Source organism: Dendropsophus ebraccatus, chromosome 2 (assembly GCF_027789765.1).
Source record: "Dendropsophus ebraccatus isolate aDenEbr1 chromosome 2, aDenEbr1.pat, whole genome shotgun sequence".
NCBI classification, from domain to species: domain Eukaryota; kingdom Metazoa; phylum Chordata; class Amphibia; order Anura; family Hylidae; genus Dendropsophus; species Dendropsophus ebraccatus.
Window position 1 is genome coordinate 144,210,746 of NC_091455.1, and position 15,413 is coordinate 144,226,158.

The following is a 15,413-nucleotide window of genomic DNA, read 5'->3' on the forward strand; positions in this document are numbered from 1 at the left end:
TAAAAAAATGTCATTAAAATTGTGGGTGAGAGCCTGTTGGTGACCCTCCTTGTAATTGTGGGTAGGAGCCTTGTGGGCGAGAGACAATTGGCTTTACGGTATGCTGCTTTACACTGGTGCAGAGAAGTCTGGTGAAACCTACGCTTTATTTATCTTGATAATATCATCCTGTCGCATTCTCATTTGACAGGCAGGTATGCTCTTCAGTGATGATACTCCCCATGACCACTAAATTCCCTCACGCCAGCAGCAGGACAGGCCACGACCCCCCAGGGGGTACAGAGCCAGTTCATGTCATATGTCCAGCTTTGACACCCAATAGTTGTATGGTGCAGAGTGATCTGGGAGGATGTTGGTGCGGTCCGCTACATACTAGCTCACCATCTTCCAGAACTTGTCCCTCCATTACATCCTAGTATGCATTTCAGTGGATTTATCCTGGTTGGGAGTCATAAACATGTTCCACATCTTGGATAGTGTTCCCCTTCCAGTGTTTGCCATGCTGCCTGGTCCCTTTATCTCCCCTCCTCGTCGGAACCAAGTCCTCTGCCAGTAGTATTGCCAGATAGGAAGGCTTTGAGCAATTTCTTTACCAGGGCCTTGTGTTATAGCGGGACTTGCATACTTCTTTCCTCTTGGGGAAGGAGATAAGTGAACTTCTCCCTGTATTGGGGGTTGAGGAAGGTGAACAGCCAGTAATCCTTATTGACAAAAGGTTTAGTTTGAGGGAATTAAGAAGTCAGAAGGTTTATGGACAAAGGAATTAAGCAAGGTTAAAGTAATAGATGTAAACAGAGGGCAGGATTGGTGGAACCGGATTTATATTAATATAAATGAGGGGAAATTAAATAGGAGACATAAGCCCCAGAAAATAGTAGGAAGTAGCAGTAGGTAGGTAAGGGAAAGAGAGGGCCGGAGTGGTAAACAGGGTAGAATGTGAATGACAGGATGTATGAATGATGGATAGTAGTATCTGATGATGATTAAGAGCGGGTACACAATAACCTAATCTAAAGACAAAGATAGGGAAGCCTCAGAATGTATGGACTGGGGGACCTGCTCGGCTCATGGGGTTCCATTATATATGGACCTGTGGAGTCGAATGGGAATTCCAGTTAGGTACCCTACGTGGGCCGCAATTAAGCGGAGAACGGTGGGGTCCTTATGGATGTGGACTGGGAAGAGTTGGGGGTACTCATCAGGATTGCCCGTCGATAGGTCGAGGGGGGTCCAGGTGGGAGGCCTGTAACTTTGACCTGGGTCAAGAAGGTGAAATATGAATGGGAGGCTAAAAGTTATATAGGAAAAAAGGAGAAAAAAAAGGGTGTATATATATATATATATATATATATATATATATATATATATATTTATATAATGGGATGTGGAGAAATGAATCTGAAGAATGGATGGTGATGACCCTGTTTTGGTAATTTCGCTTCTTCCCTTCTTGTAATCTGATAAAAAGGGGCACCCATTGAGAGTTAAAGTAGAATATGGCAAGGAGCAGGGTGGCAGAATAAAGTTGGTATAGAGTCCAGTAATATAATAAAGGGTGTGTAGGACCGGTGAAACTAGACCTGCCTTCTGGGAACTGTTGAATGGAAATTGTTGGATAGCCTTGCCTTGGTTTTCAAACAAATGAATATACTAAAAAGGAGGTAACACCAACTAGAGAGGGTGTGAATGATAGTATATGCTATTTCCTCTGACTTCTTTATTTATAATGTGTTAATGTATCTGTTAGTGGTTTTGTTTTTGGAATAATAAAAGAAATTTATAATAAAAAAAAACGTTTAATTTGAATTCTTTGGGGGCCAGTGTATGCTTTTGCATACGGCTGCATCGGTGAGAATTTACCATAGTTTTTCTTTAATAAATAGTTATCAATGTGTAGCTATCCATACATAGATTAGATACATAGATAATCATATAGACGGATGGATGGAGAGGCAGGCAGAGAGACCGAGACAGGAAGACAGAAAGAAAGGTAGACAGAGACAGGCAGACAGAGGCGGACTCAATAATACAAAAAAAATCTGTTCTTATCAGTTCAATATCTGATACGTCACCTATCTGGGGACCATATAATTAATGGATTTTTAGAACAGGGAGATGGTAAAAGAGCTTTCTTCTGTCCTCACCAGGCATTGACCTGGCATAGCAGTGCTTTCAGGTTCAGTGCACCCCCCAGATGTGTTGCCTAAAAACAGAACCCCTCAAGGGTGTGCAGCCGCACCTCCAAATAAAGTCAGCTGCACCTGAAACGGCATTACAAGAAACCCCCCCCCCCAAGTGGTATGCACAGCTGCACCCCAAGATATAAGGCTTGGCATTGCTAATAAAAATTTGTTTGGTAAACACTTGTTTGTCTCTGGCAGCCCTTTTGCCATGGCAACAAACAACTTGCCTGCCTGCCAGGAAAGGGCTGGTGATGTCATCTAGGCTGTGCTGACATATACAGCTGACAGAAAAGCTAGCAGTTCAGTTGCAGGCAGGCAACCAAGGAGATAGGTAGGTTGGTTGCTTGCCAGCAAGGTAGGTAGGTGCAGGTAGGTGCCGCTCAAACTGTGTAATTTGGATTATTTGGGGGCCAGAGCATGCTTTCACATATGGCTGCACCATTGAGAATTCACCATAGTTTTTCTTTAATGGACTGCAATGAGCATTTCAATAGAGAGCAATTGTATGGTTAAACTCACACTAGTGGCATCGCCACTCACAATATAGGTCAACTCCTCCAAGTTTGTAACAACCTCACAAATGTCAGCCTTCCATGCTCAGTCCTCATGAAGTCTGGCCAATTACTGGAAAACTAATGGACATGTTGCAGCTGGTACTCCCTGATGGTTCTCTGCTGCTCCTTGGCCAACATGTAGAATGTGGAGATCCAGTGCATGGCCGCATTACACAGTCAGTGAACTGGCAAACCAAAGTGCTGTTGCAGTCTTCAGGGTGACCCAATCAGTGAGAGATTTTTTTTTAAGTCGAAATGCATCTTGTAGAGCAGATCAGGGAAACCAGGGTTTTAGAAAACGCTGAACCACAAGGTTAAAAACCCCAAGGGGTGCTCCGGGGAAGTTGCACAACCACTTGTTTTAAACCACCTTCTCCCTCTGGCCACCCCACTTTTTCTTCCAGTCTGTGGCGGTGATGCAGATTCCTTTCCCTTTAAACCTCTGTGTCCGGTTGTCTCACCAGCGACCCACGTGGGGTTAGTGACCTCGTCGTCTAAGCCCTCCTATTCCAGATCCTCACCCAATTCATCCACCTTACTTTCTGTTCTAACAATCACCTTTGTGACCAAAACTGTACCTTATCATCAACAGACCTTTCCTCACCCTGACACAGAGGAAGGTGAAAGGTTTGGGCATCAGGGCACACAACCTCATACAGAGACTCCTGAAGCATTGCTTCCAAATCAAAGAATGGACCTAAGAACAATTCTGGGGAGTCTACCAGGTTGAACTCAATCTGTTGCTTTAAGTAGCCTAGTTGGGAGCAAGGGGGATCAAAAGGAGAATTGACACCTCCAGTCCGGTGGCTAGGTGCATTGGACAGCGCAAAAGACTATCGGGGACATTTATCATTTGCAACTTTTTTTGCGAATATTTTTATCACTGTGTACTGGATTATATGAATATTCACATGTTGGTTCATAAATCACCTGCCATAGCTTCCCTGGTGCTGTGCATTTTACTGCAGGTATTTATGAATTGACCTTAGTTCAGAAAATTCCGCTACCCTGGTACAGATGTGAATAAATATGCGAATATTCCAAAATGCGCACATGATAAATCACAGCTAAGAAAATTCTTAAGAATAACCACGCCCACATAAGTCATAAAGGAAAAAAACAGGCGCAAGCTGTCATAGTCACACATACACCCAACTACACTGTTTAGTACATTTGACGAAGGTCTATGTACATCACACATGCACCAAAAAATGCTAATGAGCACAAGGTACACTGCTTGATGCATGCCCCCCTATGTGGTTGACAAATTGCTGGAGGTATTATTCGACATCCACGTCATCACCTGTTTACGTAACTGGGAGACGAAGTCGGGGATCCTGGCTAAGCTGCGTTCTCGCAGTGCTTCAGCAGCAGCCTATGACTCACCACACTTGTGTCCTTGTTCCTTCTAACTAGTCTTGACCATGTTTTGTTATTATTAGATTGCAACACACAGCATTGATTTCACAGTATACAGTACCATATACTCAGTCACCACCACTGGAGTGCCGCACTATGAAAGGCATAACTAGTTAGAAGAAGAACTGTTTTCACGTTTAGGACAGTAGTGCATATACTATTGTCAGCAAAAAAGTGAAACACAGTATACAGAGGCGTATACTCAGTCAGTACCACAAGACTGTCACACTGACACTGGCTAGACTGTATAATACTGGTGCTATAATATATAACAGATGATTTTTTGAGGGTTTGTTTTCCAGAAAGGGATAACACTAGTCAGAAAATAACTAATAAGTTTTGGATAGTCATGAGTATTTTCCTGTCAACAAAAAAATGTAGCACAGTATCCAGTGGTGTATACTTAGTCACCACCTGGCATACCTGTGTTGAGCTCAGCGTAGCCCTCGGCTCGTATGTGGCCAAGACTGTCAGATATTTGTGTCTCTTTCATGTTTTTCATTTGTCTGAACATTATCCTATTCCTTCTACCTCAGTAATTTATTTCCTTACCACACCCATCTGTTCCTGATTTGATCACCCTGGCAATTTAACAGTTAACCTTTTTTTGCTTTTGATTGACACTCTGCCTTTCCACTTATCCTTCACCCAGTCAACCTGGGTTTTGGGTCTCTGTTCCAATTAAGTTCTGGACCTGACCCCCTATAAAACATCACCAGTCTATTTGCCCCTCGCTGGCTATTAAATCTAGTTTAGTCTAGCATGCTTAGTGTACTGTGTTTCCCTGTGCAAGTTTTCTTGCTTTTCCTGAACCTGGCTTTTGTACCCTGACGTCTGGCCATCTGGCCCTTTGGTTATTTGGCTTTCCTGGCGCTTTGGCTTCTGTGACCTGACTATTTTCTGGACTATGTTCCTGTACCTTTGCTGTCTGCTCATTGTGGCAGCAAAAAAGTGTAGCATGTACACAGTGGCGTATGTTCAGTCACCACCACTAGACTTTTGCATTGTGACACAGGTTAGACTATAATACTGGTACTAGGCTGCAGACTAAATGGACGATGTGATTATACGTATCTAATGTGTCTTTAACCCTATTATGACCAAAGGTCTTTGATGCATGCATGTCCAGCATAGAATGGAGCCTATGGGACAGGCAGAACTTCAAGCAGAGGCGCGGCGGCAGAATCCGCTTGAAGTTCTACGTGCGGATTCTGTAGTGTGCACATAACTCTTTTATTTACAGTTTTGACAATTTCACACATTACGATACCAAATACTTTTATTTTTTATTTCATTTTTATATATTTTTATTTGTAAAATAGTAAAGAGAGGGGTGATATTTTATGTTTTTAAGTCCCCCTTGGGGACTTTTATAAGAAATCATTAAATTGCTTATACTAACCTATGCTATTGCATCGGCAGTTAAAATGTATGTAGCCGTATGGATGACAGGAAGGGGTCAAATTCTGCTCACATAGCACATTGCGAAACCAGTGCATCAGTTGCCCCTTCTTCCTCCACAAGTCATCTATAATGCTGTTTATATTATAGATGGTGAAACTTCAGCCCTCAAGCTCTTGCAAAAGTACGATTCCCATCATGCCTAGACAGCCAAAGCCAAAAGGGGAGATTTATGAAAGGGTGTAAATATACACCTGGTGTAAACTGCCCACAGCAACCAATCACAGTTCAGCTTTCAGCTCTGGTAGGACAAAAGAGGAGCTGTGATTGGTTGCTGTGGGCAGTTTACACCAGGTGTATATTTACACCCTTTCATAAATCTCCTCCAAAGTGTATTTTTGTGTGTACTACTGGCAAACAACCTCTGGTCCCATCCCCTGACATTGAAAGAATGAGAAATAGCTGTGCACCATGAAGAGGACTCTCAGGGGCTCAATATTAGAAATGAGAGCACTAATATGACCTTGTCACCACACCTTGTCGCCAGAATAACCAGGGTTATTCTAACAAAACCAGGAAGTTCTTTGACAACTGCCCCCCCCCCCCCCCTTCCAAGACGTGGAAATGAAGTGAGCACCAGGAAACAGAAGGCTTGAGCTGTCTTCTGCTCCCCACACAACCCTTAATAATTAGTTGGGGGGCTTCATACCTCCCACAGATGTTATTGAGCTGTGCAAGATGGCAGTATTGATGGCTAGTCCTCAGGATAGGCCATCAATATCAAGTCTGTGAGCCGACAACTTAAAAGGGAAACTATCAGCAGGTTAGACAGATTGCACAAAGGTCACTGAGGATAAAGGTAAGTCTTTTATTTTAATCCTCTAGTAAGGCTGTTTGGAGTACTGATGCTCTGGGGGCAGTAGCCCTGCCCTCAGTGCTCCAAATAACCTTAATAGATATTGGATGAAAGTAAAAACAGCACGGAAATGGCCTTATTCAGTGTATTTGCAATCCTCAAAATATCAGCAAAATATAATCTTTAGTGCATCAGTATTGTGCTCCTTATTGTAATCTGTGTAAAAGGGGGGCTGGCAAAAATGATGCCACTAGCTGTGCCAACCTCCCTCCCCCCCCAAAAAAGCCCACTTGTCGACTTGGGGGCATTTCTATCCTGTTTACTGAGAGGAAAATACAGCAGTTATCCACAGCTCATATAGTTGCGGTTTCTATAATTTTTTTCATGGAGAACAGAGTTCTTTTTGTATCGTGATCCTGTGGTTGGAGCTCTAGTTTGCTGGCTCATATACTCCCATTTTGTTCAGCGTTCACTGGAAGCTGAGTCAAGAATGACCAGGATGAGGAGCAGGACACCTCAACCAGGTCTACTGGTATCTGCGGCAGCACCCTGAAAAAAGTTGCAGCTACTGCAGAATGTCGATATCCATGTTTGATTGGCTGCTGAATGATCTTCATCCAGGACTCACCTACCAGGACACAGATATGCAGACACCAATCTTCCTACAGGAACGTTTCCATCGGGTAAGTACATGGTTTTATTGTTGTGCCTATGTACCTAGTATGCATTGATTGTAACGTAACACTAATTTTTATTTATCATAGATTTCTGGTTACTTATTTGCGTCACTGCATTTTGAGTTTTTGTTCAGTCTTTCCACCATCAGCATGATTGTGTGCAATACCTGTGACACCATACCACGCCAGAAGATTGGATCATAATTGCTAAGGGATTCAGTGAAGCTGCGCAGTTTCCTCACTGCATTGGGGCACTGGATGGTAAGCACATTCATGTTAAGAAGCTGTCACGCTCAGGGTCACTATATTTCAGTTATAAGCATGAAGCATGTACATGCAAAGTGGGGAGGGGGGAAGTGTAGTAATACTGCTCCATGTACATGCAAAGAGAGGAGGGGGAGCTGTGGTTATACTTCTCCATGTGCATGCAAAGTGGGGAGGGTGGGGGTTGTGGGAATACTGCTCCATGTACATGAAAAGTAGGGAGCAAGTGGTGTGGAAATACACATGTATATACGAATCCTTATAATTCTTCACTTGCTTGTCTCAAAGTCATCTGCGCTCCCGTATCAGCAGGATTAGCTTTTCTGCATCCAATGTGGCCTCCTGGTGCACATGTGCAGCTATTTCCTGCTTAAAATGACTGCCAGGGGGACCTTAAATGGTGATGTCACAAAAATGGGGACCGCAATTTCAAATTGTTTTGCAGATTAGTAATTTGCTCTTCATAAATTGCGGAGACTTCTATTAGAGTGCCCGTACCGCAATTGCAGACCACATTAAAACGAGTCCTTTTTTTTTTTTGCATTGCAGATCCGCAAAAAATGAGCGAATTTGTGAGAATTTTACCATAGAAATTAATGGGTTGTAAAGCAATCAGTATTTTCCCCATGACAATAGGGAGCTATCAGCAGGTTAGATTTGTCCCTTTAACTACTTCCAACTAGAAGGATATATGCAGTAGTTATAGTAGCAGCTGTGCAGGTGTATGGGGCCACATAAACAACATCTGTTAGCTTCCCTGACATGTGATAGTCCTTTGACAATTTGTTCAGCCCTCCTGTGGCTTTGTATAAATGTGGAGCTTGAGATCCAGACTGCACAATAATAAGTGCCTTTGTCTTCATTTGTTAATTGATTTATGATTAAAGTGTATGTGTCCAGTGCCTTACTGGCTTTATACTTTTCTATGTCAATGGCATCTTCATGTGTAAATTTGTCATTATTCATATATAAAATCCTTTTCAATCCTTCATTTTGTTTCTGAACATACCAATGAACATACTGTGAACTGGTGACCTGGCAAGTTATACGAGCTGTTGCCTTTATATTTCCACGCTTGACTTGAGAAATCTGTACATGTTCTATGCTTACTTGCGCCTGTGCATCTGTACGAAATAAGTCAATGATTAGAATAAAATATCTGTATATTCATTCTTCACATTGTTAAGGCGTCATTATTTTACGTTACAATTGATGTGATAAGCAAGCACTTACATGTTATAAGGAAAGAGATCAAGGCAGGCAGATACAACATTGCTCTTGAAGAAGATTTGCTTGATGAACAGTTAATCCAATTCGCCGTGTATGATTCATACCGTACAGACTACAGAGTACAGTGACACTATTTCCTGTCTATTGGAGGTATGTACCTACTATCCAGATTCACAATCATCATTACACTTAAAAGTGTTTCTCAATGTTCATAGGACAAATAACACAATGTTAAATTCATTTTATTATTTTACAACTGGTAAGAAGATGACTCTCTGCATCTTACATGGTGCTTCTATAGTAATTTATTTATAAATTCTAAGATACCACTACAAATATGAGTTGTGTGGACTCTATAAGAACGATGTGCGGACCATAAAAGAGCGATTGTTACATGTAGTACCTTAATAATAATAGTAATAATAATCACACAGTCCCTAATAGCAGTTACAACACTGAAGCGAAGTGCTTTGTTTGATCAACACTGCACTCATTATGCCGCCAGCCTTTCAGCACTGCTGAAAATTACCTTTAGGGAACCCTCTTATGTTATCTTATCGCACTCCTATGAAGCGCAAAAGCAAAACTAATAGTTCCCCATTCCCCTATACACTGGGTCATAACAGGATAAGAGGGATGGGGGGGGATGCATTTCTGACTTGGGTTTTCTTCTTTTATTCTACACAGTAGAAAATTTAAAATGCTTACCTTTGTAAATTATGTAATTTGGTGAGGTTGGCAATGGAGATTTGGATTCCAAATCCTACCAAAGATAAAGTAAAAGGGAAAAAATGACAGGAGGGTGCAATTTGACTTTTATCATGACAACTCTTAAGGGAGTGCAGAGCATTCATGTGCTTGTATGCACTCCCAGGACCACTGGGGTATTCTCTCAAGCTTGGATCAGGGCATCAGTGAGGTCCTAGACAGTCTGTGGAAGAATAGAATGCACTGAAACATAAAATTCCAGCACTTATCAGTGTGATTTAGCTCTAGGCAACATAAGGGCCGGTCAATGGCATCAATTTCTTCATCATTCAGAAATTGTCTAAACAATCTTGTCACATAGGGATTTGTAATATTGTAACAACCGAATGGCCAAATATGTTTCAGGATTTGAAGGGGGTAAGGAGATAGCCTTAAAGCTTGTTTGGCCATTCAGTAATTACAATGGGCTGGCTCTATAGCCCACCTACACTGCTCAAAAAATAAAGGGAACACTTAAACAACACAGTATAACTTTAAGTCAATTGCACCTTTATGAAACCACCATGTCCAGTTTGGAAGCAACACTGATGGTGAATCAATTTCTCCTGCTTTTGTGCAAATGGAACAATTAACATGTAGAAATGGTAGGCAAATAGCAGGACAATCCCTATAAAGGAGAGATTCTGCAGGTGGTGACCACAGACCATTTCTCTGTTTTAATCCCTTTTGGCTGTTCTTTTTGGTCACTTTTGCATATTGTCATTGCTCTCACCCATAGAGGTAGCATGAGGCTACAGCCCACAGAAGATGCTCAGGTAGTGCAGCTCATCCAGGATGGCCCATCACTGCAAGCTGTGGCAAGAGAAGGTTTGCTGTGTCTGTCAGCACATTGTCCAGAGCATGGAGCAGATACCAGGAGATGTGGAGGGGGCTGTAGGGAGGGAAAACCCCAGCAGCAGGACCACTACCTCCTCCTTTGTGCAAGGAGGAAAAGTACCAGAGCTCTGCAAAATGACCTCCAGCAGGTGACTAATATCCATGTGTCTGCTGAAACTGTCACAAACAAACTCCATGAGGGTGGTATGAGGGCCTGTCGTCCACAAGTTGGTGTTGTGCTTACAGCCCAACACCGTAGAGGGCGATTGGCATTTACCAGAGAACACCAAGATTGGCAGATTCGACATTGGCGACCCTGTGCTCTTCACAGAGGAGAGCTTCAGACTGAACATGTGACAGACGTGACATAGTCTGGAGACGCCGTGGAGAGCGATCTACTGCCTGCAACATCCTTTAGCATGACCGGTTTGGCAGTGGGTCAGTAATGGTGTGGTTTATGCATAATATATGGTTTATGTATAACCTAAATAAAAAAAAAAATGTTGATTCACTGCCAAAGGTTAGGTGACCAGCGTATAAAGTCAGCTGGCTGCCTTTGAACTCTGCTCCAGGTGCCTGGGAAAAGCTGTATGCAGTCCTGGGAAACTTCTTCCAGGACTGCATTCAGCTTTTCCAGGCACCCGGACCAGCATTTAAAGGCAGCTGACTGACAAGCCAATGGCCAAGTTTAAAGAAGCACTTTGCTTCGTTAATACTGTAGATTCGCTCAACTTTATCTAGTACCATTTCTCACCAGCAAAGTTCCATAGACATACAGACACTTGCATAGTGAGGATGTTGTAAACTACCAAAAAGGTAATTCTGTATGCATTTATGTAAAGCTGGACTTAATGTTAAAAGACTGTGTCACTACGGTAGGATCTGCAAATTGTGCTGAACTTGTAAAAGACTATATGCAACCCACAATTGTTATCTCCCAAACTGCGACTGCTCTGTTTAATACTAGGGAGTTAGCAGCCTCTGGTCAGATCAGACTTAGAGGACAAAATAACAACTCATCGTTTTTAACATGTTAAAAAAGAGTTAAAAGAAGGGACCGACAGCTTCCACGTAACGTAAGTAGTTATTGAGCAGTCAAGTATACAAGCAAGGTTTCAGCTCACAATGAGCCTTTGTCAAGCATACATTAAAGGGCTATCCAGCACTACAAAAACCATACCTCCCAATTTTGGCTGAGAGGAAAGAGGGACATGGACACGCCCCTAACCCCACCGAAAGACACACCCCTAAACCCCAAGACACGCCCCTAAATCAGAAATAAACGCGATGTTTTGGTGAGTCGATCGCCATTTTCAAAAATGGTGATTGGTGATGGTGATTGACTCGCCGAAGCGTCACGTTTGTGACTGTTTGCTGTGCTGCACTATTTGTTATTGCTTTGCACGTTGATGGAATAAACACTTCTATTGCAACATAGAAGTTGGAGTGCCGTGAAGTATCCGTATGGTATAGACATCTGTCTCTGGTCAAGATTTAATTTGCTGGCACCAACATCATGGCTTGTGCTGCTGACATTTGTTATCTATCTATCTATCTATCTATCTATCCATCCATCCATCCATCCAGGGGCGTAACTAGAAATGGCTGGGCCCCATAGCAAACTTTTGATTGGGCCCCTACCCCCGACTGACCACTAAACGGTCAAGTGAAGTCATAACTACATAACTGCTAGCTCTGGTCAGGAGTGCTTGCAGTTAAATGGACATTTGCAAAACCCAGGAGACCAGCAGGGCCACCCGATGCTGCAAATGATGATGGCTCAGGGGGCCCAGTGTATTGCAAGAGCAGGCCATGGGGCCCCCTGATGCGGCGGGCCCCATAGCAGCCGCTATGGCTGCTATAGTGGTAGTTACGCCCCTGTATCTATCTATCTATCTATTTATCTATCTATCTATCTCCTATCTATCTATCTACAGTATCTATCTATCTTCTATCTATCTCCTATCTATCTATCTACAGTATCTATATCTATCTATTTATCTATCATCTATCTCCTAGATAGATAGGAGATAGATAGATAGATGAGAGAGAGAGAAAAAAAAAAAGCAGGTTCAGGGGGACAAGCCCAGGGTCACTGAGTGCAGGGGAAGGAGGGGGGATAAGCACCATGTACTGCTGAGGGACACCTGACAGAACCCCCAGACACCCCATCCTCGGAGCACTCACCACTGCTCTTCTCTCCCTGGTGATGCAGGTCATGTGTTCTGCCCCCTTCCTGGACCCCGGCAGCCTCCTCCTCCGGCACCAGCTCTCACTGCCAGGTATTGATACTGTATAGGGGGCGCACCACAGAGCTGTGATAATCCGGCCCTGGGAGCTATGGGGGAGAGAGCGGCCTCTTGTGGCCGGAGGCAGAATGACGCCTTCGGCCACAAGAGTCTTTGCAGAGCAGGAAGCCGATGCCTCCTGCTCTGCCAGTGTAAGTGAGGTGCGGGGGGCGGCGGGACACATGGGGGCTGTACCGGGACGGAGGGACATGACCCCAAAACCGGGACTGTCCCTCCAGATTCGGGACAGTTGGCAGGTATGCAAAAACATTGCCACTTTCTTCCAGAGACAGCCCCACTCTTGTCTCCAGTTTGGGTGGGTTTTACCCCTGCCTGTCAGCGTAAGTCATCGGGACCCTCGTAGCAATGCTTATCTTGTCACTGACTTCCTTCAATATGACTGTGACTTACTGTGTAACCTCAGTGAGGTTGTTGATTTTGGACTGTGGGAAGAAACCAGAACACTCAGCGGAAACCTACCTTCATACAGCTGTTGTCTGATCAGTAACAATGCAAGACAACAGTGCAAACCACTAAGGTATGTCCTCATAGGTATTTAAGACCAAAAGTATAAACCACCTGGAAAAAAACATCTTCTAAAACAGCTTACAAATTACACATTTTTTCAGGGGATTTTTTCATGCTCTCACTGATTTCAATATTAGCTGCCAAGCAGATCCATTCTTTTTTTTTCCACCTGCACATGCAAAGTGATTGTAATCATAAGTCTTCACACTTCCATACTTTGGAGCCATATTACTTCCGTTTTTGTTGTTTTTTGTTTGTTTGTTTTTTTCATTTCATGGTGACATTTAAATTTTATTGACATTTACTATTTTCTGACATTTCTGTTTCTTTATACAGACCTTTATGTGGATGGATTTTGCAATATGCAGCATGTTAAAATCAATTAGCCATAGAAATCAATGGATTTAATGTAAAAAATACTTCCTGTTTTTGCTAGTTTATGTCTATATTTGTTCTATTGCTTTACTTCTTTGTTTTACTAATGTCACTAGGAGTAGCTAAAATAGGTATAATACTGCAACAAAAAATGAAATAAATAGTGAACAAATATCTATGCATTACGCATGATCATGTGAATGTGGTCATAGTCTGAGATATCTATTTCTATCGCTATGGCTACAATCGGCCTATTAAAAAAAAGATGTCAAAGTGATTATAAGAGGCCACAAGGAGTTACTAAAAGGTTATGATGACAGATGAGCAGCGAGTCTAGAGTAGGAACAAAGCGATGCTCTTTGTTCCTATCGGCTTTCTGCTCATCAGGCTGTGGGCTGCTCCACTTCTTCTGGTCCTCCCCGTGTTCTGGAAAAAGATGCATCCAGTCCTGGGGAATTGAGAAGTTTCCCGAGACTGGATCAATCTTTCCCTAGCCCCTGGGGAGGAGTGGCAGTGAGTGGAGAAGTCTTCAAATCCTGCAGCCTAATGAGCAGAATCCTGATAGTAATGAAGCACTTTACTTAGTTCCTACTGTAGACTCGCTCATCTCTAGTTATGACAAGGGATTACTGTCCATGGGGTTTGCATAGTGTTGTATTTGGTGCTATTTTTATTCAGTGCAAGATTTCTAAAGGATTGGGAAATAAAAAGAAAGGGCTGCATCTACTAAAAAAAACTGCATAAACCCTAAACGGCATGCAAGTTTCTAGCCTAAAGCAGCCAAATGCTTAAAAAACTAATATACAAAATACCGGTATAAAAGAATATAATAAGTGTACACACATCAATAATGCATGAATGTATAAAGTAACCCATTTTCTATAAATTAAGTGTGAGGCCATCATCCCCATCATCACAATCATTATTTCCAGCCATATGTAGCATTAAACAATGGCCGTTGTTTGTACAGCATGTGAATATAGCCTAACACAGGAGAAATTATTGCGAACCCTTAGAAGGAAATTGCATTATTTCCTAATGTAGTTACAAGACGGTGGTGTTCTGCCAGGCTGCACAGAAGTAAATGCCTTCATCCTTGGGCTTAATGTTGGTAATACTTAAAGTGAAAGAACTTTCTGAGGCAATTTCCAGGGATATCCTTGTGTTATATTCATCTACAGCTTCCATCTTTCCAGGTTTGTAGAACAGTAACCATTTAATCACATTGCTGCTATCTTGGTGATACCAGTGAAGACCTTGATGTATGACTTGAATGCCATCAACCCCACAAGTGAATTTAGCTGTTTTTCCCATTGATCGTACAAGAGACTTCAATTCCTGGCAGCAAACTATGCAAAAGATTGACAATATTAGAAGTACTTCTAATAATGATAATATATTATTTAGTAAAAAAAATTAAATACTAAACTGTACCTACCAGTATAAAAAATACCCACAAGTATAGTATACAGCATCATGTTGACTGTCTTTTCAATGATGTTCCCTTGCACTTGGTGTCTTTTTGCTGATCTTCAAGTAAGTGTTCTAGCCAATGAAATGTTTTTACTATATGTTTCAATTTGGTTATCTTTGTAAGTTAGCCTTGAAATTCTGTCACATTCAGCAAAGCCGCAAATAACAACCACACGGCTTGGCAGAGCACCTGACACATATGTACTGCAAACCCACAGTGAATTTACAAGTGTCATTCTAAACACAGATGGGTAACATTCAAATTCTGTTAAATGACATATGTATTCACAATTAGCCTGTGGAAATGTAGGCAGTAAACCCCAAAACAATGAAGTGGGAAGTACGAAACGGTTAAAAAGTTGGAGGGGATCGGGAAGCAAACATCAGAAAGATGGCATAATATCAGGGTTGGTCTACAAAGTCAACACCAAACTACTACGCTGTACAATGTAAGCTTTCCTGTACATACATTTTGTAGCATGCTACACCAGCTGCTTAGCAAGTTACATATTGTACGTACAAAAGTAGGTCTTCTGCTACGGGAGGTAGAGGGCCCTGTAGATTATTTTTTTTTTTAGTCT

At 42.3% G+C, this 15,413-nt stretch overlaps 1 protein-coding gene and 1 pseudogene across 1 annotated transcript in view; one reads left to right on the plus strand and one right to left on the minus strand.

Annotated features, from left to right (window-relative positions):
- LOC138784183 (uncharacterized) overlaps positions 1-14,868 on the minus strand; it is a 29,772-nt gene extending 14,904 nt beyond the window's left edge. Inside the window, exons 1-7 of the mRNA XM_069959694.1 lie at positions 14,798-14,868; positions 14,408-14,708; positions 13,990-14,047; positions 13,661-13,807; positions 9,293-9,347; positions 8,263-8,478; positions 3,332-3,491 (exon numbers count right to left, since the gene is read on the minus strand). Of these exons, the coding sequence (XP_069815795.1) occupies positions 3,332-3,491; positions 8,263-8,478; positions 9,293-9,347; positions 13,661-13,807; positions 13,990-14,047; positions 14,408-14,708; positions 14,798-14,837 (977 nt within the window). The 5' untranslated portion in view covers positions 14,838-14,868. The remainder of the gene's footprint in view (positions 1-3,331; positions 3,492-8,262; positions 8,479-9,292; positions 9,348-13,660; positions 13,808-13,989; positions 14,048-14,407; positions 14,709-14,797) is intronic.
- LOC138784997 (U2 spliceosomal RNA) lies at positions 2,020-2,192 on the plus strand (annotated as a pseudogene).
- Positions 14,869-15,413: the final 545 nt, after the last annotated feature.